The following is a 25,553-nucleotide window of genomic DNA, read 5'->3' as shown; positions in this document are numbered from 1 at the left end:
CATCAAACTAAAAATTATAACACAATTTTAAGAAAAAAAAAAAAGGCAGAAATATTTGGAATTAAATTTTATTCAAAACAATTTTGATTTATCATTTTTTATACGAAATATAAATTTATATAAAAAAAAAATATAACTTCTCTTTTCATTTTATATTTTTTTTTATAAAATATAGATAATTTGACATTAAAATAGCACTTTTATTTTTTGTCCAAAATGTTAATCTTTATATAAATGGAAATAAAATATTTTTACCTATTTAATTATATTTTTAATTTGTAACAATTTGGGAATGTATATATATAATGTGCATATTCCTTTCTTTGATAAAAATTATATACTAACATTGTGATATAATATTAGCAACAAAATAATAATTATTATGTATACACTTTTGTAAAATGCAAATAATTTGCATATACATAAAAGATCATATGTTTATCGCATCATAGTGGTTGCTATGTATTTTACATTTCCTGATATCCTAAAATTGGATGTAAAAATAACAAAAAATTGTAAAAATTATAAAAATTTGTAAAAATTATAAAAAATTGTAAAAATTATAAAAAAATGTAAAAATTATAAAAAAATGTAAAAATTATAAAAAAAATGTAAAAATTATAAAAAAAAAATGTAAATTTATAAAAATTGCAATACTGAATGACAAACAAAAAAATCCCTCTTGGATTATTAATGCATACAACAAATATATTTCGAACGATTTTTTCTTTATTCTTTTTTTCTTATCTATAATAAATATATAAGTATATCTTTTAAAAGAGATTGTTGTAAAGTCTTTGAATTTTTCTATTAATTTTTTTTGTTAATATAAAATTAATTTTAAAATAAAAAATTAAATAAGAAATAAATATTACATACACTCTCGCATAAACTATTAAATAAATACATATTTATTATTTTTGTATATTTTGTATATTTGTATATTTGTATATTTTGCATATTTTGTATATTTGCATATTTGCATATTTTGTATATTTTCCATATTTGCATATTTTGGATATTTTGAACACTTTCATTATTGGCAGCCTTTTTCGTTGCTTCATCGATTCTCACACAATTACAAACATTTTAATTCCTGACTAACTTATTTTTATTTTTTTATTTTTTTAATTTTTACTTATCATTCAAATGCAACTATGGATAATTATAATTTGTATAATAATATGCGGGGTTTTAAGCGCTTTGTTTTCGGGTAATGAAAAGATACAGTTATTCGAACTGAATCAAATCAGAAAAATCAGAAAAATCAAAAAATCAGAAAAATCAAAAAAATTTAACATCTTCATTTTCACCATTTCAACGTTTCGCTTCCTTTATCAGGGCTATCATTGGGGATAATGATGCTTGACACGCTCCAGTTAAACTTGCTAATTTTAGTATCCGAAAAAGATAAAAAAGAATTAAACAATGCAAAAAATGCAAGAAAAATACTACCTTTAAGGAATAACACAAATCAAATTTTAGTAACATTTATAACTGCAAATGTTATGGTCAATTCAGCTTTTAGTTTATTATTAAGTGAAGTAACAGATGGCTTTACAGCCTTTATTGTATCAACATTAATTATTACAATTTTTGGTGAAATCATTCCACAATCTGTATGTTCAAAACATGGGCTAGCCATTGGAGGCTTTTTTGCTCCTCTTATTTATTTTCTTAAATTTTCTCTCTACATTTTTGCTAAGCCCATAAGTCTTGTACTGGACCATTTTGTCGGTAAGTCTCCACCACCACGTCGTAACAACTTCGTAATCTTGTAACCACTTGCAATCTTCAATCACTTCTCATTTTTGTAACCACTTGCAATCTTCAATCACTTCTCATTTTTGTAACCACTTGCAATCTTCAATCACTTCTCATTTTTGTAACCACTTGCAATCTTCAATCACTTCTCAATTTTTAACCACTTCTTAAACCATTTTAGGCAAAAATGTTCTTAACACATATAACAAAAAACAACTAAAAGCACTGGTGGATATGCACAAAAGTGCAGCAGATATTTTACATGAAGATGAAGCTAAGATAGTAGGGAGTGCCCTTGAAATGTCTCAATATAAAGTTAAACATATAATGACAGATATTGATTATGTGTTTGGTATAGATTATAATAGTTTTATAAATTATACAACTATTAAAAAAATATTGAAAAGTGGGTTCTCTAGAATTCCAGTTTTAAATAGGAATCAATCAGAATGTGTTGTAGGGCTAATACATATAAAAGATTTGATTAATATATGGTTTGGTATTAATAAAATATTGTTTGATAATAGTTATTCGTTTCAATATAAAAAAAAATCTGATAAATCGATCTATATAAATTATAGAAAAAAAAATAGACATAGTATATTTCGTGTAATTAAAAGTTCTTCAAATTTAAAAAACAAATCAATATTGCATACAAATAAAGAATATCAAAAATGTGAAAATGATATATCTATGCAAAATGATTCTGATAATGCTCATGTTAAAATAAATATAGACAATAATTTTATTGGGGAAAAATGTGACAATTCAAATGAATTAAAAAATATATATATGAACAATGTAAAGGATACAGAAAAACATGAAAAGTATGAAAATAAGAAAAATTCAATTACACAAAATGAAATTTTAAACCCTTCTAAATTATTAGAAAAAAAAAGAAAAAATAATAAAAAAATGTATAAAAACCCATATTCAGAAAAAAGTAATAAAAATATGGCATTTGTTGAATTTTTAACTGACCAAATGGTAGACAAAGAAAATAAAAATGCTAACATTTCAGAAACTGATGAAATTGTATTTGCTGATATTAAAAAAAAAATAAGAATGTATAACAATATTAATAAAAAGCCAATTCATACGAATTATTTAGAAAATATAAAAAATGCGAAAAATGCAAAAAACTCAAAAAATCACCAAAAAAATCATAAAGATAAAAATGACAAACCAAATGAACATTGTGATGAAAATGAAAATTCAAATAAAGTAAATCTCAATGATACATCCAAAAATATGAATGCCGATGTAAACGATTTTAAAAAACAATACATTTCAAGAAACGCTACAATAAAAGAAAACTTAAATAAAGAAAAAAACATAGAACATATATTTTTAGATATAAAAAATTATATAAGAATAACAAAAAATAAAGATATAGAAATACCCGTTAAATATATATTAAAACATATAGGTAGATATATATATGGAATAGATTATGATGAAAGTGTATTATCACTTTTAAGTTTTTTTAAAAATGCAAATAACCATTTTGTTGTTGTAAGAAAAGTTATATATTCTGAAGAATCAGATCCGAAATATTCACATATCGGTATTACAACTTTAGAAGATGTTATTGAAATTTTATTACAAGAAGAAATATCTGATGAATTTGATTTTATAAAATTAAAAAAAGATATAGATATACCTAATAATTTTATTTGGAAAAATTCATATGAATCTGTTAATTCTATCAATACTCGTGGTATATCAAATTGGGATAAAAATAAAATTAATCCGAAAAATAATATCATCATTGATCAAACACAACAAATATCAACATCAGGAAATATTATAATGGAAACAAATGATGTAGAACATTCTGATATAGAATCAGAAAATGATAATGGTGAACTAGATAAATATTCTCAAAAAATAAAACAAGAAAATCTTAAAGATTCAACTATAATATTAATTAATGATAAAAAAATTAAAAACAAAATAAATCCAATTTATTATAAAAAAGATATAATAACCTTTTTAAAAGATAGTATATATTTTAAATATATAGACACAGAATTAATGGATAAATATATTCATGAAACAAAAATATATACTTTAAATAAAAATGAATATCTATTAAAAGATAATACATTTTTAAACTATGCAATTATAATAATAAAAGGAAAAGTAAAAAATGTTAAATCAAATATTTGTACAAATGGAGATAAATGTTTTATTGGATTAGAAGCTTTAGGTCCTTGTAATATTATTGAACTTTTTAATAGTATTATTGAAAAAAGAATTAATGTTATAAAAAATTATCAAGAAAAAAAAAAAAAAAAAAAAAATAATAAAAATAAAATGTCTATGATTTTAAAAAAAAAAAAGTTATATGAAAATCAAAATTCCAATGAAGAAGAAACAGAAAGTAATTATATACATAGCCCTAGTAAGGACTTATCAAATTCATATGTTCAAAAAAATATAAATATTTTATTTAAAAAGTGGTATACTCAGCATGTATATTTTAATAAAATTGCTTATGTCACAGGTTAGTAAAAATATAAAGAAAATTATTAATATGAATTTAAACATAATTGAATATGTGCAAAAAATTATTTATATTCACAATTGGTTATGTTTTGTTGGACTCTTGTTTACACTCTCACTTCGTGTATATATACACACACATCTATATCTTTTCCTATCTTTCCTTCCTTTTTTTGTAGATACGGACTGTGAATATATACTTCTTTCAAAAAATGAATATATGGATATGATCATAGGTAAGATGAAACTATATATCTCTTCCAAGAAAAAACAACCTTTTGAATGTTTATTGATCCGCTTCATTTTTTTTCTTTAATTTGTTTTATATTTTTTTTCAGAGTCTTATGAAAATAATAAAGTTGACGAGATGATTGAAAATAGCTAAATTGTCACTATTTTTTTTTTTTTTTTCAAATTTAATATGTCATGGCTTGCTGCTCACTTGAGTATGCTTATTTTTTCTCAATTATTTCTTCCATCACTTAATTATTTATTCTCGTTCCATCTCTGACCTTAAACCGAACGAGTTAGATGCACTCTTCGAATAGTTCTTCATCACTTATATTACATGTATTTGCACAAAAATATAAAGAAAAAACTAAAGTTGAGGCAATAATTGTTGAACTCAAAACTGCAAGGGAAAATCCGATTGCTCCGACACCGAGACCTGCATTAAGGAATCCCAAAGAGAAGAAAAAAAAATAAAAAATAAAAAATAATAATAAAATTAACATTGTAATATATTTTCTGGCACCCCACTGAAGAATTAAGACACATTCAATCATCATATGTATACATATATATACATATATATTTTTTTTTTTAATGGATAAAATTGAATAGTTACCTGCTCCATATATAATGTTGTTAACTATACCATACTCTACAAAAATGTTGAATGTATAAATAAATAATAAAATGAAGAAAATGAAGAGAATAAAAAAAATAAATGGAATAAAATAAAACAAATAAATGGAATAAAATAATGCAGGAATGTATACACATTTTTAACTATTCGCTTTCAAACCCTTATTTTCACATTTTTTATCTTCGTTGCTTGACTCATCCTAGAAAAAAATTCAAAAATAAATACGACCAAATAATAAGCAAGTAAGCAAGCAAGCAAGCAAGTAAGTAAGTAAGTAAATAAGCAAGTAAGCAATCAAGTAAATAAATAAGTAAGTAAATAAATGATAGGAGACGAATCATAATTTAACATACACATGAATAGCATACATGCCAGTATGCTATATGCACAGCTTGCAATTTGTTTATTATGCATTTGAGATTTAAAAACGAAGAATTAATAAATGCACAATGTTTATGTAGTTTCCCATAACATGATATGTATATGTAAATCAAACTACATATACACATCCAGATATATCCATAAATGTAAGTGTTTTTCGTTATTTATTTTCTTAGTGTTTTCTTTTTTTTTTATATTCCTTACAATTGATTTTTTCGAGGAAGCGCTGGTTTCATTTGGATCGCTGTTAAAAATAATTTTTTATGTAAATTTTTTTAATACATGTGAATAAATGTTTTGTTATGTTTTATATAATATATGTATGTATATGTCATCATTTCGATTTATATATTTTGCTTTTAAGTAACTTTTTTTAAATATACACACCTCAATGACACTCTTCGAAAATGTCCATTATATAATTTCTTTAGCATCATTTTAGCTAATATATATTATGTTATTATATAAAATAAGCTTAAAAAAATTTATACTTTATATAATAAATAATAAACGATTTGTATTAGCTTTAAAGTAAATTGGAGTCTGTATATATCACTGAATTACATCTATTGAAAGTAAAAAAATAAAATTTTTTCAAAACTAATAAAGGCGATCAAAATGCTTAACCAAATTAATCAGAACAAAATTTTAACGATTTTTTTTATTAATATAATATATTATGTATAATTTTTTTTACTTGTTAACGTAAATTCAAGATAATTCGTAGACAGTTAATCGAGTGACAGCTCAACATTTAATTTAATAATTATTGGTATTTATTTATATATGTACATATTTACACTTATGTAACAATTTTTCCTTTTTTTGACATTGAAGTATTAAATTTTATATTTTTTAACGATATTTATTAAAAGGATAATTTTTTTTTTTTTTTTACAACAATTTTTCTATCACGTACATAATAAATTGCATGTGTGTAGCTATTAAAATTTTCCAAAAAAAAAAATCGACATAATTTTCTGGGAGAATTGGCCCCATAAATTATTAATTTAGCTTTATCTACACTTATTTTATGAACAATTCATATTTATATTATTCTAGCCAAACTAATTTTACCAAATATACAATTTTTATTTAAATTATTTAGAGAGTGTTCATAATTTTCCAATTAAAATTAACAATTTAAAAAAAAAAAATAAGTGTTGTGTACATTTATATATGTAATTATATTCGAAATTTTTTTAACGTTTTTTTTCTCTCTTTTTTTTTATACTATAAATTTGAATAAAATTCTTTGTTCCTATCTTTTAACAAACAACACTTTTATTTTATCTATATTAACGGAAATATAATAAACACACACACATATATATATATATATATATATATATATATTATTGTATTTGTGAACTTTTATTAAGAACATGATTTTTACTCTATCAACACTAGTTTTATTGCACCCAACTTAAAACCATTAAACTATTTTAGTTTCATTAAACTATTTTAGTTTCATAAAACTGTTTATTTTTATAAAGTTAAACGATTTTAGTTTCACTTTTTTCGCCGCTTTCGATAAATATAATTAATTAAGAATGTTATAAATACGCAATGAAATTTCCCGTAATTGTGTCAATTTTTTTTCTTAAAATAATAAAAATGCATATTATTTTTTCTTTGTAAAATAATAAAATTGTTCAAATATCTATACTTATAATTAACACAAAAATGGATATCAAAAACATAAGATTTTGTAAACATCTTTTAAGAATTTTCATAACAAAAAAATATAAGACAAATATATATGAAACGCATTATGTGCATATAAAGAAAAATAATACTCTCCATATGAATTCACGCTAAATGATACTTTTAATTTTCAATAGCTATTTGGAAAAAATAAAAAAATGTTCATCTTCAAATAGCTATTTAAAAATGCAAAATTTTATGCAAAAGTCATTTCTCTCTTTCCCATTTTCCCAATTATTCTAAAAATAAATCAGCATGCTCAAATTTGCATTATGCATATAATAAAAATAGTATATATAATTAAGAAAAATAAGAAAAATAAAAAAAATAAAAAAAGTGATGAAGTAATGAAAACAAGAAAAGTGATAAAAATAATATACAATATTTGTGCGCATGCTTATTGAAAGACTTTGCGAAATGTCCACACTTAGTTGTATTATAACTCTTTGAATTATATAACAGTTTCTCTCTCTATATATATATATCGGAATAGTTCTATATGAAAATAGATATATATACATGTATACGAATAGGTATGTTTGTTCTCCTTTTTGAATAAATCCAAAGAATGTTTATCAATATTATAAAATTTGTAAAATAAAAAAATACCTGAATATACATACAAATAAGAAAACATGGAAACACTATTAGATAGTGAAACTCTGAAAAAATACGAAGAAGAAACGAATGAATATATTAACAAAAAAAATGTTGAAAAACTGTTTGACATTATTGCAAAAAATGTTTTAATTAATAAACCGGATAATGTATACTTATATATATACAACAATATATATTCATTTCTCCTAAATAAAATATTTATAATTGGCCCACCATCATTAAAAATTACATCAACAATATCTTCCTCTATTGCTAATTCGTTCGATTATTACCACCTGGATGTGTCACATTTAGTTAGCTCATACATTTCTAGTAAAGAAAACGATACCCAAGATAAACAATCGAATCAAATATTAAGTATTTAAAAAAATTAAAACATATTTATACACACACATATATATATTTCCTCTCTATAAGCCATAATACTATGTTTAAAAAATAGTCCTATCTAATAAATATACTCTCTAATTTTTCAAAATTCTTTCAAAATTTTTTTTTTTTTTTTTTTTTTTTTTGCAATAGTAAATGATGATATAATATGCTCTGCTGTTAAAACACATATAAACAATTTAGACGCAAAAAAAAAAAGAGGTTATGTTATTCAAGATTTTCCAAAAACAAATTTACAAGCAAATAGCTGTCTTCAATATTTGCCTTCTCATGTTTTTGTACTAATTGCTGATGAGGAATATATATATAAAAAATACGAAGAAGAAAATAACGTAAAAATAATATTAGATACCAATAATCAAATTTATGATGAACAATCAAATTTATTTGAAATAAAAGAAATAAGTACACATCCTTTGGAAGAAAAAGTAAAAGAATATTTAAGGTAACTCAATTATTTTTTATCCATTTTCAATAAATAACAAAAATAACAAAAATAGCAAAAGTAATTATAATGTTACATATAATACTGAATTTCGACATATCCTCTTAATTTACATAAAAAAATTATCACAGATGTATTCCAGGAGTATTAGAAGTTATTGGAAATAATAAAAATGTAATAAATTTAAGAGATTTTGACGAAATAAATGTCGTTGATCAAGTTATGGTAACACTCACACCCATCATATAAATAAATAAATAAATATATATATATAGAGAGAGAGAGAGTTATAGTTATTTGCACATGCATATATTATCTATACCCACATTTGTATGCTTTACATATCTTTTTATCAAGAATATGGTGGCTAAAAATAAAGATGAATGGAACTCACTATTTTCGGATGATATTTCGGATAAAGATCAAAAATGAAATTACCCCTTACAATCCCTCATTTGCCGATCATAGGTTTATACATATATATATATATATTTATTTGTTTATTTATTTATTTATGTAAACACACACAAGCCTTGTAGTTTTGTAGAGAGGATGTAAGTGGGAGGTAGCTATTTTCTTTTACTAGGGATGTTAAAGATAAGAGAATGTGTTTTTCCATTTATAATATTTTTCCCATTTATAATATTTTTCCCATTTATAATATTTTTTTATATAGTAAAAATGGCATTTTTTTCAAAAAAAATAAATTGTGTGTTTAACTGTGTTACAATAGTTATAACTATAAACATTTAGGAAAATTAAAAAAAAACGAAAGAAAGCAAATGCTATAGTATATATGTATGTATATATATACATGATGTATATGTAAATAAGCATTGCATATATTCGACTGTTAAAAATATGGTGTAAATTTATTGCAAAACTATGTGAAAAAAAAAAGAAAAGTAAATTGATATAAAAATTTAATAAATATACTACAAAAATTGCTATAAACTCATCCAATAAATATAATAAAAACCTTAGAAAAAATAATATAAGGATATGCACATACATACATAATACAATATAGTGTATTTTTTTTTTTTTTATTCTTTCTTTTTTTCCAATTACCATGTATACAATATACATACATTAATGCAAATTGTGAAAATGTTATATTTCTGATCATAAAAAAAATAATTTATAAGAATATAATATTTTGTATTTAATTATTTTTCTATTATATAAAAAACTGTTAAAAAAAATATTCGAGCCAAGTAAACTTTTACATAGTAAATAAACGAATTAGCAATAAGTTATTATTTTTTTTCTTATATTTTTTTCCTTATATTTTTTTCCTTCTCTAAATAAATATTATTATTTTATTTAGAATTTTCATATAATACTATTTTCTTATAGAATATAAAACTAAAGATAACAATTTCTACATTTATATCAAAAGTTTCAAAAAGCTACTAAAATTTCTCTTTAATTTGAAAACCCTTTTAAACCATTATCTTCGCATGAAAAAGGTTACCCATTTAGAAGTACCCCAAATATCATCATAATAGTTATATTTCATACACATATCATCATAATAGTTATATATTTTTTGCTTTCATCTCATACACACTTTTCTTGCCCACTTTTATATTACAGTAAAAAGTTAAAACCCCAAAAAATTGGAAAAAATTGGAAAAAATTGGAAAAAATTGGAAAAAACTGGAAAAAACTGGAAAAAACGGGAAAAAACGAAACGCAGATTCACCCCAATATATATTAACAATATACGAAATTGTTCAAAAGCCATAAAACTTTAAAAGTATAAATTATTAGAAAATTCTCGTTATTTTTTTCTTTTATTTTATACTTACTAAAGAGTATACATCTTCATTTATTTGTAGAGTCTCAAAACGTGAAAAGATGGAGATAGAACCCATGAAAATATATAACATAAATCAAGATTCGATTAATAATGAATATAATATTAGAACCCCTATTTCTGATGGTACAACAATTATTGGAATAATTTATGAACATGGTGTTATGTTAGCTTGTGATACTCGAACATCATCTGGAACATTTGTTAGTAATAAGTGTTCAAGAAAAATAAATAGAATCAATGAAAATATTTATGTATGTAGAAGTGGTGCATCTGCACATAGCCAAAAAGTAATTGAAGTAATAAAACATTATTGTGCATCTATGAAAAGTGAAAATCGAAAAAAAGGTCGATTTCATGAAAATGAAGTTATAACAGATGATATAAATGATGAAGAAATTGATATTAACCAAATTAATAATATAAATAATAACAATGTAATAGCTAAAAATAAATATTATTATGATGATAAATTTATGGATTATAATCCCTTAGTAGAAAATGTTGCATACATAACAAAAAAACTTGTTTATGCAAATAATAACTTTTTATCATGTGGTTTAATATTTGGTGGTTATGATAAAATAAAAAAACAACAATTATATTCTGTTAATTTAAATGGTAGTATAATTCAAAAATATGATTATGCAGTTAGTGGAAGTGGAAGTATTTATATTCAATCATATTTACAAGATAAATATAAAAAAAATATGACAAAAAAAGAATGTTTTGATCTTATTTTAAATTGTGTTAAATATGCTATATATAATGATAATAGTAGTGGTGGAATTGTAAGAATTTTAAATATAACCAAAAATTATGTAGAAGAATATACTGTTACCAATACTCAAATACATTTTGATTATTAACTTGGAAATTTTAGTATATTTTAAATAAATATATAAATAAAATTATATCAACATATTTTTGGAGAATAAAACTCCACAATGTTTATTTATTAAATATTATTTTTTATCCTTTTTTATATATTTAACCTTTTTAAAAAAACGATGCATATTTATTCATGTATCTAACTTAAAATGATCAAAATACAATATCCACATTTTATTTACACAATAACTTAAATTTTTTTTATCTTATTTTTAATACATAAATAAATATATCGACCTTATTTATCCATTTTTTTTTTTTATTTCAATTATTGTCATATTTTGTATGAACTAGAAATGAAATGGTTGTATACAAAATGTTCACTATCCACAGTTAGCCATGTTCAAATGTGTAAAAAGGTGTATGCATAAATAATGTATGTGATATACATGTGCAATGTGTTAAACAAAAAAACGAACCGAGACAGCTTTATATTTCATATATATGCTGCCCATAGAATGGATGAAAGAAATGTCTCCTTGTTCATACTTTCGTACATATTATCATAATTAAATAATTCTTGTTCATTAAATTCAAAAATTAAATTTTCCATCTCTCTTTTGTCTTTATCCTTTTTCACTACATAATCAGTTTTATTATTATATTCATTTAATATAAAATTTTTATCACCTTGTTTGGAATTATAATTTTTTTTTTGATGAACCATCTCGATTTTTAAATTTTTTAAAGTACAATCATTTTTAACATCCTTTGTATTATATATACTATTTTGGTCATTTTGTAAATTAATATTACATTCATCTATATAGTTTTCATCACTTTTTATATAAATTTTTTTTTCTTTTTTACTATTTTCTTCAGATGTACATGGTTCTATATCATTAGACTTATTATTAGAATCTTTATTAAATTTTGCATCTATGTTAAAATTAAAAAAATCTTTTTTTTCATCAAAATTTAGACAATTATTTGATGAATCTTTGGGGTCATTTATTGCTACTTTATCTTTATCTCCACATCTAGAACATTCTATTGACATGTCTTGTTCATTCTCTGAACCATTCTCTGAACCCTTTTCTGAACCATTCTCTGGACCATTTTCTGCGCGTTTTCCCGATAAAGAGTTAGAATCATCTATTGATATATTTTCACTAAATTTAACAGAGTTTTGTATTTCATTTTTTTCATTTTTTGCTTCTTCGGCCTCATAACTCTTCACTAAATCATCAATATATTCAAATGAATCTGAACCTTCTTTATTGTCATCTATTTCTTTATAAACATGCTCTTTATACAATTTTTGAGTATAACTTTTGACAAATTCTTTACACAAATTTAAATATATTTCAACTATTTTTTTTTTATTTTTTAAAACACATAAATAATCTTTGGAATCACATGGATATGGTAAATCAATTATTAAATTGTCTTCAATATTGTTAAATATAACATTTATTTTTTTTTCTTTTATATCTATTTTGATATCATTTTTCTTAACATAATTATCAATGTTTATTACAATTTTTATTTTATTTGGCAAATTTAGAGAAATATGTTCATACTCTTTTAGTTTGAAAAAGGATGATGTATTTAATGAACCTTGATGATATATGAAATATTTTTGTTTTTCTTTTTTTTTCGAAACATATTCCTTTTCACATGAATTTAAATCAGTTTCGCCATTTCGTACGACGTTGTTTTCACCATTTTGAATATTATTTTTTATTTCTGTTTTTATCTTACTTTTATCCAAAAGTTTGTTAACATCATTTTCCGTTGTTATAGTTTCTTTATTTTCAAACTCTTTTTTTAATTGTTCTAGCTTTTTTTCTTCTTCTATTAAAACACTTTTTATGATAGAATTTTTATTTATACATAATAAAAAGGGTTTATCACCTTTACAAATTATATCATTTAAAATTTTTAAATCTCGACACACCTTTTCATTATCTTTCATAAAGTTTTGTTCTATACATTGACAAACATTTTCGAGCAAAAAATTTAAAACCTCATTATATGCTCTTATTGCATCTACAGTTGATGGGTTCACACAGCAATCGATTGTAAGGCAGCATATCTTTTCTCCTTAAAAGATGTGAAATTTGGCAATAACATAAATAGAAACAACATAACAATAGCAATAGCAGTAGTGAAGAAAGCCGAATATCACAATGCAATATAACTACACAACACGAGTGCATACAAAATGAAAAAAAAAAAAAAAATAAAAATAAATAAATAAATATATATATATATATATATATATATACATACTGTGGTTGTGTAACAATTGGTACATATTATTACATGTTTTGTGTGCAATAATTTTTAGGAACATTTGCATGTACAACTTTTGCCTTTTAATTAATTTTAATTTTTTTACCTTGCTTGTCAGGTCGAATTTGAGATAGTGAATAAGGTATGCTAAGTTTTCCTACTGAAATGTTCTCAAATGAAATACTATAAATACCTGGATGTGTGCATATATTTATAAATAAGTTTTGATTCATTTGATTTGAATATAAGATTTTTGTTTTAACACAAAATACTTCATTAGGCTTAATTAAAATTTGATCTTTTTTTAATTCCCCTTTAAAATATAAACTTAATAAATAATCCTCTTTTTCTTTTCTATATTTTCCGTCTGATATTTCATCAAAATATTCATCAAATAAAATTCTAAATTCATGTTGTCTAAAGGCTTTTTGAAACTTTTCTTTTTCTTCGTAACTTATTTTTATATCCTCCATGATATAAAATTCATATGTATTTCACAAGCATAGGTCAAGGAAATGTTTTATTATTTTTATTACTTTTATTTTTTTTATTTTTTATTAAATAAATAGTAAATGCTTATACAATTATTATATTATTGTTATTTTATTTAAAAGAATACCTTTATCAAAGAATTTGAGATAAAATTTTAGCTTATTTTATTTTCCCTTTTTATTATCATTTGTTAGAAATAAAAAAAATATATCTTCATAATAAAAATATATTTTTATCCCTCTTAAATTTTGTGGAGAAAATGTATTAAACGATTTCGTAATATTCCTGTCCTTTTTTTTTTCGAAACATTTTAATAGAGACAATAAAACTACTTGTTCTACAGTTATTTACTTTTAAGTATAAAATAAATATATTATGCACACACAAAAAAAAAAAATTAATAATAATGAAATAAAATAAATGGAAAAATAAGCAAAACAAAATAATTAAATGAAAATATACTAATCTTATTAAGGGGCGAACAAAATAAAGACTATCTAAAAAGTGCAATAATAGCTAACTGCTTAAGTGTAAATATATTCCTCAAAAAAAAAAATTAATAAGTAAATCGAACAATAATAAAACGAAGAATAATAGAACAGAGATAAAGGTCATAAATTTTATAAATGAATTGTGTACAGGATACACTGTAAATAATTAGGAACCTTAAGCTCGACCCTTTTAACATCTTGATATAGCTTTATTGCATGCTCTTTTTCATTGATATTTATTTTTTTAGTAGAATCTTTAGAAATGTTGTCATTTAATTTCATTATTGTTTCTTTATTAGAATTAAGAATAAAATATTTATTTGTATCAATATGGTTAAATATAAATCCAATTTTTTTATTAATTACAACTTTGAAGTTTTCACTATCATTTGTACATATATAATTATTATGCCAATTATAATAAGACAAATCTTTTTTACTTGCATATATATATTTTTTTTTATTTATTTTTTCCTGAATTTTAGTATTATTAATATCTATATAAGAACTAATTTCATATTTTTGTTTATTCAAATATCGAATAAATAAAATAGTGCCAATTTTTTTTTCCCGACAAAAATGCAAATGATAATCTATCACATAAAAAAAATCTTTTACATTACTATGTAATAAATTAATATCATATATTATGTTTTCTTTATTTTCTTCTTCTATTGTCTTTTTTTCATTTTTATTCCTTTTTTTATATGTACTATGAAAATCTTCATAACTTAATATCCCTCGACTTTTTATCCCTAATGAAAATAACTCAAATATAAGTTCTTCCTTAATAAAAAAAAAAAAAAAAAAAAAAATTGTATTAACTAAACAACTTATATTTTATATATCTTAAAAAGGCAGTATAATGTTTAATTTATTTTTATTTATATAATTACATCTTCTATATAAAATAAATCAGTGGGGGTTATTTTTGTTTTTATATACTCTTCATAGGAGTTAAATGAAAGAATATCATCTAGCTGATTTTCCATTATTTCTTCATAAAAAAAAAAAAAAAAAAAAAAAAAACAGCTATCTAGCTAAAATTTTATATAAATAAATAATAGTCTATTACATATTAAATGTAATTACTATATATTATATATCTTTATTTTTAACATTTATGGTATATTCGTTAAAATGTTGATATGGTATCCTATATATATGTGCTTACATAAGTATACTTTTTTCTAAGCCCAATTTAAAGAATTGTTAAAGATTTTTATTAATATATTTTGTTCAGGTAAAATATATAAAATTTTTATAATGTCTTTTCCTTCATTTATATTTCTTTAATGTGTAAATATATTTTTTGTAAAGAATTTGAATCTATTTTTCTTGTCTAAAATATTTCAAATATATTTTTAAAAAGAGCAAACAGAATTAGTACATATTTTACTTTTCAATTCGTATTTTTAAAACAGAAATGTCGTATATGTACTTGTAAAAAATCACCATTGAAGTAGCTATAAAGAATTAAAATATAATATTTATTTATTTGCTATACATTAATTGAATTATTTTTTATTTCCTTTATGAGCATATATATGTGCACGTATGTGTGTGCAAATAAAAAAGGCTTAATATTTTTTACTATGTTTTATTATGTTTTATTACTTTTATTATTTTTTATTATTTTTACTATTTTTACTATTTTTACTATTTTTACTATTTTTCTTTTAGTGAGAGAAAAAATTATTGCATATATGTAGATTGATGTTATAAACACACAAATTTGTTTCCTTGAAAATGTGAAAATAATATATAGAGAGAAAGAAAAAGAGAAAAAAAATATCTTGCCATGAATTATTTTTCCTATATATAATTTACAAGAAAAAGACTTTTAAAATTCCTTTGAGCGATGTTTATTTAAAAGAAAATAAAATGATAAATATTAACAATAAAATAACGAAACTTATGTGTAATAATAATTATTTTTAAAAATATGCATATAATATGTTGGCCTTATTTACACACAATAAAAATACATGTACAAGTTGGAAAAAAAGGAATAAAAAAAACTACATATCTATAACCCCCTTATGGTTTCTTTTGATATATTACTTTTTTTATTTTGTAATGTAATTATTATATCATAAAAAAAATTCAAATTCTAAGTAAATATTTTTAGTGATAATTAATTTAACAGTGTTGGTTGTGTTTATTAAGGATATCGGAAATTATTATTATACAAATTTTTTATGAATGCAAATTTGATTATATGTTTTTTATTTTGTCAACAACTAAAATTAACAAATGTACATAAATAAAATGTACATAAATAAAATGTTAATAAATAAATAAAATATTATAAATAAAATATACATAAATAAAATATACACAAATAAAAGTCTGTCCCTCCTATATATTATGTAATATATGTTGCTAAAATTTTCTATAAAAATTAAAATAAATTGACTTGAAAAAAATATTTACAATATAAACAATTATAAATTAAATATGTAATGATATATTTTCTAAAAAAATTAAAATGTCGAAGCGTTCCATTATTTATTAAATAACAAAATAATATTAAATATGTATCAATACACACTTGCTATAAATGTAATATATTTATTATTTTAAACGGGAATTTTATCTATATTTTTAATATATGTTGTGTTTCTAGGTTCATATATTTTATTATTTAACGATAAGTACATATTTTCCAAATTTGCATAAAAAATAATTCATGGAAAATTGCATAAAAAATAATTGATGAAAAATTGCATAAAAAATAATTCGTGGAAAATTGTGTAAAAAATTAATTCATGGAAATTTCCAAATACGATGTTTATTTTATTATAGCATAAACATATAACATTTTAATGGTGAAATAATTTGAAAAAAAAAAAAAAAATAATTTAAATAAACTATTTATTGCAGTTTTCATGATTATAAAATGTATAGCTTTAAAATTATATAATGTTAAATATATATAAATGTGAAAAATAATAAAATGCGCTTAACAATTAATTTGTTTATGGTATACTTAATTACCACATGTTTGTGAATAAAGTAGACAATGAGTATAATGTTAATATTTTGATTATATTATTTTCTATCTTTTTAAACAATTACAAAAATGAAGATAATTGAGTTAATAAATACATTTTATATAATTACTAAAGATATATGTTTATATATATTGTACTATCTTGTAATATGTTTTATTTTAATCGAGGCTATATATTTTTTAATATTTCTTAAAACCAGATATAAACAATTCAAGATTTATAAAATTATCCAAAATTACAAAAATACACACAATATATTTTCACAACAAAATGTTCTATACAAGTTTATTGAGTATATCCCCAAAGGTAATACAATAAAATAAACATATACACGGATATATATACTAACCTTAAAAATATATCCAGATTAATATGGGCTATGTGTGGCTATTTTACACATTATAAAACGAACTTAAAACAAACTTAATAGAACATATTGCCTGCCTCTATACAAATGTATACACACAAATATGCATGATGTATTATTTCATTTTCCTTTATAGACAAATCTGATTGTGAAGATAAACTTATACAACCCAAAAATTATATTTTTTACTATTTAAAGAAATCTATATTTTTCTTACAAAATTATAAATATTTGCATTTAAAAAGGATATTAAATTGCCTTTTCGTTGTAAGTATTACAAATATTATATCCTTTATATTTCATATGAAAATTGTTTATACATATATATATATATATATATATATATATATACATATATACATTTTGTTTAAATATGACTTAAATTTATGCACACACATTAAATCCGTTAATTATTATTTAATTTATATAGAGAAATAATATAATAGATATAAGAACGATAAAATACCTGACACAATCAAAAGTTATCCAATTTAAAAAAGACGTAAATAGTTGTCTACTAGAAGCATACAATTCCTTCAATTATAAAAATAAAAAAGAGCTTTTATATATATATTTTAAATTATATTCAAATATTTGTTTTTTTTTTCAAAGTAAAAATATTTTTTTTTTTCATTTCCTAACAAATGTTCTTATAGTTTCTTGGGTCTATGCACCCTGTTCTCTATAGAATATTGTAAATGAAAAAAAAAAAAAGAAAAAAATAATAATAATTAAAAGTATACATCATGCAAATATATTAAGCATATATTTAAGCATATATTTAAGCATATATTTAAGCATATATTTAAGCATATATTTAAGCATATATTTAAGCATATATTTAAGCATATATTTAACCATGTTGTTATTTATGTAATAATTTGGTCAAGTGTAGAAAAATTAAATATAATTAAAAAAAAAAAAAATCCATATTCTTTAATATTTTCTTTATTTAATTTTTTGAATTCATATATTTTATACACTTATTTTTTCTGTGTATTACTTTTTTTTTGTTAAATATATTTGTTACATTTATAAAAATGTATATTTTCAATATAAACTATTTTTTTTTAAAACTTACCCCTTATGAATTTAAATTTTTTATAACTAAATCAATAAATTTGATGGCAGAAGAAAGTAAATATGTATTAGGGTAATTTTTTATAACATAGAATTCGCCTGATAAAAAAAAATATCGAAGAAAAATTGTGGCTTTATATGCATAAGACATATGTATGACATGTTTATCATGTTACACACAATTTTGAAAAAACGAAAAAAAGAGAAACACATAAACATTTAAAAAAACAAGATAATATATTTTCTCTTCTCAACCTGTATCTTCAAATCCAACTAAAAGAAATATGGTAATCATTTCTTCATATATTTTTATTTTTTCAATAAACACTTTATTTTCCTTTTTAATTTTTTGGAATTTTTTTTCTAAAATATTATCTTTTATATTACTAAAATATTTTCTTAAAATATTTAATGAACTTATTAATTCAGTTTTATTATTTTTATGTTTATTTTTTAAATTGTTAAATAAAATAGCGATTTCATCCCTTTTTTGATTTTCTCCTAGATCTTCTATACTTTTTTTTTTTTGGCTATCAGGATTATAAGTCATAGAAAATTTGGCTTCATATTCCCTTTTTAGCAGTTCTAATTGTTTTTGTTTTTCTTTTTTATATTCGTTTCTTTCCCTTTCTAAATTTTCGATATATTTTTTCCTTTCATATTCTTCTAATTGTTCTTTTCTTTTTTGTATTTCCTTTGTCATAGCAATTCGTTTTTTTTCTTTTTCAATTTCTTCTTCTTTTTCTTTTTGTAATTTTTTTTCTCGAATTTTCTTTTGCAATTCAATAGCTTTTTTTTGAGCTTCTTCTGGAGTTAATTTCGGTTTCTGTTCTTTGCTACTTTCTATATTTTTGTCTACTGCTACATTTTCACTAATACTTTCCGTACTATTTCCATTTTCACCTTTATTGTCTGTATTTATTTTTGAATTTACAACATCGGGGTTTTCCTCAATGAGTTCAATCCAACTTAAAGCTTCGTCAACTGTTTAATCACATTAAAAAAGAAAAACCAATACAACAAAATCGAAAGATAAAAATTGAGGAATGCTATGTATTTGATGCATGAAATAAATGCAATAACGCAAAAATTGACCGAAAATTGGACCAAAATTGTACCAAAATTGTACCAAAAATGCACACATAATATATTATTTTTATTTCATGTTTTATTTATTATTATACCGTGTGATTTAATTTACCTGTTTTAGCTTCACTCATTTTTATAACTCTCATACTTATCTCCTTAGAATATCCCAATTCAATTAGTTGATCGATAATCTACAATTAAATAATGAACAAACAAATGATAAAAATAAATAGCCAATTTAATACTAGCCAATTTGTTCATAATTATATCAAGTTTTTATATATATAATATGACTTGTGCATGTAAATAGCTATAAAAAGCAATAGCTAACTCGTAAATGCTAATATTTTTTTTTTTTACTATCCCTCATAATAGTGTATTTTCCTTACCTTATTATTTTCCTCCATTTTTATTGATTTAATTGGCTGGATGTATTTATTTTGTTCTTTTTTTTTTTTATTCTTTGTGGGCAAGTATGATACCCTTACCATCTATTATTTACAAATTCTTTTGGGATAATTCGACAATATGACCAGCAAATATACATATATATATAATATACAATTAAATTATCCAAACTAAAAAAATTGTAAATATGTGAGGATTGTTAAAAGTGCTCACATGCACAATACATACAATTGTAGCAATAAATATAATATATTCATCGTTGGTAAAAATCGAAAAACAAAAACTTTCCACATATATCCATACTCATTGGATTGTATAATATTGCTAACTTTTCTTATTAGGAACATAAATTCATACAAATATTTTTTCTTTGTTATTCTGTTTATAGCTAAAAAAAAATATATTATAAATCAGGTCAATTGCTCTCCTTTTTTTTTCCTTAGCTTCCCAAATATATCACATTCTATTGGATGGTTATGATAAACATATACCCTTATTGAAACTTGTAAAAAATAATGATAAAGAATTGTTCATTTGAATATATATATTGTTTTAAATAAAAAAGAATAAAAATGTTCATATATTTCTAATATTTTACTAAAAGTTGGCCCACAAGTATTTTAACTACAATTAAAAAAAAACAAATAAATGGAGACAATTAGCTTAAATTGAATAGTAATTTTTTAATTGTAAAAAATGGTAACTTTTTAGAAAACCTAAAATATATTTACAATACACATGTGTATAATTGCCCTTTATTGCACATACATATGAGGATAGAAAAAGAAACTGTTCTTATTATTAAATTTAGATATATGTTTCAATTTTTTATTTCATTTTTTGTTGCAATATATTATTAGAGAAGGAGCATAGAACAACATAATCACAATATAAAACAATTAAAAAGGTGGCGAGATAATATTAACAAGATATGTATATGTCTCGTTAAGAAATAATAGTATCAAACTATTTTAATAATTGAAAAAAAATATGTGAAAATGTTTTAGTTGCATTTAAAAAGTTGTTTAAATGCTTATAACAAATTTGATAGGTTTAAGTTATATTTATTTACTAAAAAATATATAAATAAAAATAAAAAACTACATATATATGTACTATACAAAATAAAAATAATGCTACAAAACAAAATAGATCATTTAGACCATAAGTAAAAAAATAGTGATACATTTTATAAAAGATATACCAAGATCCTTGAACGTTTTGATCCAAACTTATATACTTTTTGTTTTCAAAAATATGCTATCTCATTTTATCTTCTCAATATTATCCATATCTAAGATATATATTATAGCTTTATTAAATTATATTTTTTTTTGTATGAATATATCATATTGCATCTTTACAACAAAGGCAATTTATTCAGAAAAAATTTTTAATTGTATACATATATGAATGTATAACACTTATATTTATTTGAGTTTTTACACAAATGTATAATTTTTCATTGTTTAGGATTATGTAAATATGCACACATACTATTTTTTTTATTATATTTTTTTTTTTTTCGCATGAAATAGTGCCTATTTAATTTACAATATGAATCCAAATAAATATACATGTACATTGTTTTTTTATCCATAAATGGAAGGGGATCAGTATATTTTTTCTTTTATTCTACAATTGTTTTACTTTTTTCAATAGTATTTTGTATATTTATTAATATAGAATATATATCTTTCATATATTGTTCAATTGTATTGTCTATTACATAAACTTTTGAAATAACGGATTTGGAATCAGTATTATTTGTGGTATCAATGGTAATTTGATTGTTCTCACTATTTTCTGATTCTTCTGAAATACCTTTCTTATCTCCATTATTTTCATATTTAAATGTAGATTTATTGTTTCTAAAATCAAAAATATCTTTACATAAATCGATTCCCTTTACAAAAATATTGCGTATATCTACATTTTTTTTTATTGACTCGTTTACTTCTTTATTTTCTTCAACCTCGTTTACTTCTTTGTTTTCATCAAGATCGTTTGTTACGTTCTCATCAAGATCCTTTGCTACGTTCTCATCAAGATCCTTTGCTATGTTCTCATCAAGATCCTTTGCTACGTTCTCATCAAGATCCTTTGCTATGTTCTCATCAAGATCCTTTGCTACGTTCTCATCAAGATCCTTTGCTATGTTCTCATCAAGATCCTTTGCTATGTTCTCATCAAGATCCTTTGCTATGTTCTCATCAAGATCGGGTTTATTTTCATAAACTTCATTTATTCCTTTACTTTCAGTATCGTTTACATCTATGTGTTCTGTATTGTAATTAGATTCGGAGGTATATTCATTATTTGATTCTGCATCTAAATTATCATAACCTTTTTCGGCATTTGCATTGTTGTCGTATGGAATCGGAGAGGTTTCAAAGACTTCGTTTTCTAATTTTGTATCCGAAGAAGATTCATTTTCATTTAAATTTGGAGTGACATATGTTTCATAATCAGAGGAATATTGTTGTGGATATTTTTCGTCTGTGGTTTCATATTCTGACTGTTCATGTGAAATGTTATCATTAACATCATTATGTTTGGTCATGTATTCTTCAGTATTATAATTATTTTCTTCTGAATATTCTAACGAATTTTCATTTCTCTTTTTTCTCAAATTTTGTTTAGGTTCATCGTGTTTTAAATTTATTAAAAAATTATTTTGGCTATCTAAATCATAACTGCTTAAATCAAAGGTAAAAGGGTTATATTTAATTTCGTTAGATTCATTAATATAATCTTTAGAACAATACACATTAAGGTTCAACTTGGTTGCAACTACAAGGATAAAAAATAAGCTAAATGTTACTTTCATTTTTTAGTATTTTTTCTATGTATTTTTTAGTATTTTTTTGTGTAATTTTATTTTTAAGGATAAATGGAAAATTATAAATAATAGTTGTAAAAAAATGTATACAATTTTTAAAAATAAAAAGAGACTTATAAGTTAAGGAATACTGGTGTTACAAACTTGTAAAAATAATAATATAATATAAAAAAAATAAATATTTTTAAATGTAGATTAATAAATAAAATAATAATTAAAAAAAATATAAATATTATATTTAACTAATGACATTAACAAATACATTAGACATTTTACAATTTTATAATTATTTCCTTAATATGCTTATATAATACAAGATAAGTCATACAACCTTATACTTTTCTGCATGCATGCATTCTTAAATAAATTATATCATGGAAAATAAGAACAGTGAATAATTTCTAAGTACCTTAAAGTTGTTTATTTTTAAAACCTATATGAAATGCATACTTAAAATAGCCTGATGACAATCTTATTAAAACTTTGTAATTGTATCTCTTTCAAAATTATTCATGTTTATTTTCCCATTCCAAATAAATGTTCTTAATTTTTAAGCTCCTTTACAAAAGGTAGTTAATATTTATTCGCCATATATATACATGTCAATGTAACATGCACGCACATATATATATATATATATATATATTTTTAAGCTCCATTTTTCGATTTTATAATATTTCCCCAAAAAAATTATATAGTATATATCAAAATATTTAAAATATTAATTATGTCTATAGGGTTATATAATGGCAAGTTTCATGTGTATCACTGGGAATACAATTATAAAAAAAATATGCTTGTTAAGAATATTGTTTATGCATGCTTTTTTTTTTTTAATTCATTGCAATGGGCGTATTTTCATTGTAATGTACACATTTTCATTGTAATGTACACATTTTCATTGTAATAAAAAATATCAAAATAAACAATTAAATAAGAAATGGGTATAATCCTTAAACTTATCAATATTGTTGTATAACTTTTCGCCTCATATTTTTTAAGTATTTATTTTATTCCCACTTAAAAAATGCATAAAAAAAAAAAAAGTAAAAATAAAACAAATGTATATTTAAACAAACTATATATATCCATTATACATTCTCATATTTATAAGGATAAAATTTAATTGTCAAAAAATGTCTCCCATATTAGGTTTACAACATTTTAATCATTTATAAATTTTACCACTTATTTGCACACTGGTTTGTTTTGAATGATATATTTTATTTTGAATGATATATTTTGTTTTGAAGTGATAATTTTTATTTAAGTGAATTTTTATTTTGAAGTGAATTTTATTTTGAAGTGAATTTTTATTTAAGTGAATTTTTATTTAAGTGAATTTTTATTTGAAGTGATAGTTTTTATTTTTTTATATTTATTAAATTATTTTCCAAACTTTTTATAAACAAATTATCTACATAATAATCGTTGTAAATTAGTCTTCCATTTTGATATATATGAATTATATTTGTATTACACAATAATCCATATATAACATTATATGAAAGAAACATAATAGCAAATACAGCTAATTTTTTTTTCCTCATATTCTCAAAAATATTTTTAAATTTTTCATCATTTACTATAAATACTGGTATAAGACTTTCCATATGTCTAGGAAATATTACAACTAATGAAATTAAAATATAAATCATTAAAATAAAATAACATAATAATTTATAAATAAGTGCTGGTCTAATGCTCATTAAGAATAAAACGTATTTCCTCCTATCACTACTATTATCACTATTATTATCACGATTATCATCACTATTATCATCACGATTATCATCACTATTATCATCACTATTATTATCACTATTATATATTTGATGTTCTTCTTCAAAGTAAATTTTAGTGTCTTCCCCATTTAATATATCAAAATATTTTTTTATTCTACTTAAAACATATTGAGATTGTCATGATCTACAAAAATAAATAGATATTTGATTATCTTGGTTTATATATGAAGGTAATATATCCCTTTGCACAAATAAAGCATCATAGCTTTTTCTAAAAAAATTTCCTTTCTCTACAATGGCTTCATTTTTTAAAACAATAAAATCATAACTCAAAAAAATTAATGCAAATAGCTTTAAAAAAAGCTTTAAATAGTACATTTTATATAC

General features: G+C 21.5%; 10 protein-coding genes across 10 annotated transcripts; 4 read left to right on the top strand and 6 right to left on the bottom strand.

The window, feature by feature from the left end:
* Window positions 1-1,149: 1,149 nt before the first annotated feature.
* PY17X_0836300 (protein MAM3, putative) lies at window positions 1,150-4,657 on the top strand (the record flags this gene model as incomplete). The annotated part of the gene is made up of 5 exons (XM_022955819.2): window positions 1,150-1,213; window positions 1,342-1,737; window positions 1,946-4,273; window positions 4,452-4,508; window positions 4,611-4,657. The coding sequence occupies 5 exons, from the start codon at window positions 1,150-1,152 to the stop codon at window positions 4,655-4,657; spliced, it is 2,892 nt and encodes a 963-aa protein (XP_022812045.2).
* A 142-nt stretch (window positions 4,658-4,799) lies between these two features.
* On the bottom strand, window positions 4,800-5,958 carry PY17X_0836200 (conserved Plasmodium protein, unknown function; the record flags this gene model as incomplete). The annotated part of the gene is made up of 5 exons (XM_022955818.1): window positions 4,800-4,939; window positions 5,120-5,155; window positions 5,300-5,339; window positions 5,726-5,765; window positions 5,909-5,958. 5 exons carry the CDS (start codon window positions 5,956-5,958, stop codon window positions 4,800-4,802), a joined length of 306 nt encoding a protein of 101 aa, XP_022812044.1.
* Window positions 5,959-7,863: 1,905 nt separating this feature from the next.
* Window positions 7,864-9,116, top strand: PY17X_0836100 (adenylate kinase-like protein 2, putative; the record flags this gene model as incomplete). The annotated part of the gene is made up of 4 exons (XM_022955817.1): window positions 7,864-8,206; window positions 8,372-8,684; window positions 8,816-8,909; window positions 9,042-9,116. 4 exons carry the CDS (start codon window positions 7,864-7,866, stop codon window positions 9,114-9,116), a joined length of 825 nt encoding a protein of 274 aa, XP_022812043.1.
* A 1,431-nt stretch (window positions 9,117-10,547) lies between these two features.
* PY17X_0836000 (proteasome subunit beta) lies at window positions 10,548-11,375 on the top strand (the record flags this gene model as incomplete). Its single annotated transcript, XM_726108.1, has 1 exon — window positions 10,548-11,375. The coding sequence occupies one exon, from the start codon at window positions 10,548-10,550 to the stop codon at window positions 11,373-11,375; it is 828 nt and encodes a 275-aa protein (XP_731201.1).
* A 458-nt stretch (window positions 11,376-11,833) lies between these two features.
* Window positions 11,834-14,108, bottom strand: PY17X_0835900 (PIH1 domain-containing protein, putative; the record flags this gene model as incomplete). Its single annotated transcript, XM_726109.1, has 2 exons — window positions 11,834-13,443; window positions 13,742-14,108. The coding sequence occupies 2 exons, from the start codon at window positions 14,106-14,108 to the stop codon at window positions 11,834-11,836; spliced, it is 1,977 nt and encodes a 658-aa protein (XP_731202.1).
* A 639-nt stretch (window positions 14,109-14,747) lies between these two features.
* Window positions 14,748-15,610, bottom strand: PY17X_0835800 (conserved protein, unknown function; the record flags this gene model as incomplete). Its single annotated transcript, XM_022955816.1, has 2 exons — window positions 14,748-15,404; window positions 15,515-15,610. The coding sequence occupies 2 exons, from the start codon at window positions 15,608-15,610 to the stop codon at window positions 14,748-14,750; spliced, it is 753 nt and encodes a 250-aa protein (XP_022812042.1).
* A 2,093-nt stretch (window positions 15,611-17,703) lies between these two features.
* On the top strand, window positions 17,704-18,690 carry PY17X_0835700 (conserved Plasmodium protein, unknown function; the record flags this gene model as incomplete). Its single annotated transcript, XM_022955815.1, has 3 exons — window positions 17,704-17,941; window positions 18,139-18,269; window positions 18,433-18,690. The coding sequence occupies 3 exons, from the start codon at window positions 17,704-17,706 to the stop codon at window positions 18,688-18,690; spliced, it is 627 nt and encodes a 208-aa protein (XP_022812041.1).
* Window positions 18,691-19,086: 396 nt separating this feature from the next.
* Window positions 19,087-20,578, bottom strand: PY17X_0835600 (PUB domain-containing protein, putative; the record flags this gene model as incomplete). The annotated part of the gene is made up of 4 exons (XM_022955814.1): window positions 19,087-19,181; window positions 19,338-20,066; window positions 20,284-20,362; window positions 20,561-20,578. 4 exons carry the CDS (start codon window positions 20,576-20,578, stop codon window positions 19,087-19,089), a joined length of 921 nt encoding a protein of 306 aa, XP_022812040.1.
* Window positions 20,579-22,209: 1,631 nt separating this feature from the next.
* Window positions 22,210-23,409, bottom strand: PY17X_0835500 (conserved Plasmodium protein, unknown function; the record flags this gene model as incomplete). Its single annotated transcript, XM_723101.3, has 1 exon — window positions 22,210-23,409. One exon carries the CDS (start codon window positions 23,407-23,409, stop codon window positions 22,210-22,212), a length of 1,200 nt encoding a protein of 399 aa, XP_728194.3.
* Window positions 23,410-24,785: 1,376 nt separating this feature from the next.
* Window positions 24,786-25,544, bottom strand: PY17X_0835400 (selenoprotein, putative; the record flags this gene model as incomplete). Its single annotated transcript, XM_022955811.1, has 1 exon — window positions 24,786-25,544. The coding sequence occupies one exon, from the start codon at window positions 25,542-25,544 to the stop codon at window positions 24,786-24,788; it is 759 nt and encodes a 252-aa protein (XP_022812039.1).
* Between the last annotated feature and the right edge of the window lie 9 nt (window positions 25,545-25,553).

This window comes from Plasmodium yoelii (genome assembly GCF_900002385.2).
Source record: "Plasmodium yoelii strain 17X genome assembly, chromosome: 8".
In the NCBI taxonomy this organism is placed as follows: Eukaryota; Apicomplexa; class Aconoidasida; order Haemosporida; family Plasmodiidae; genus Plasmodium; species Plasmodium yoelii.
Note: the sequence above shows the minus strand (reverse complement) of the source record. Positions and strands in the feature narration are given on the sequence as shown.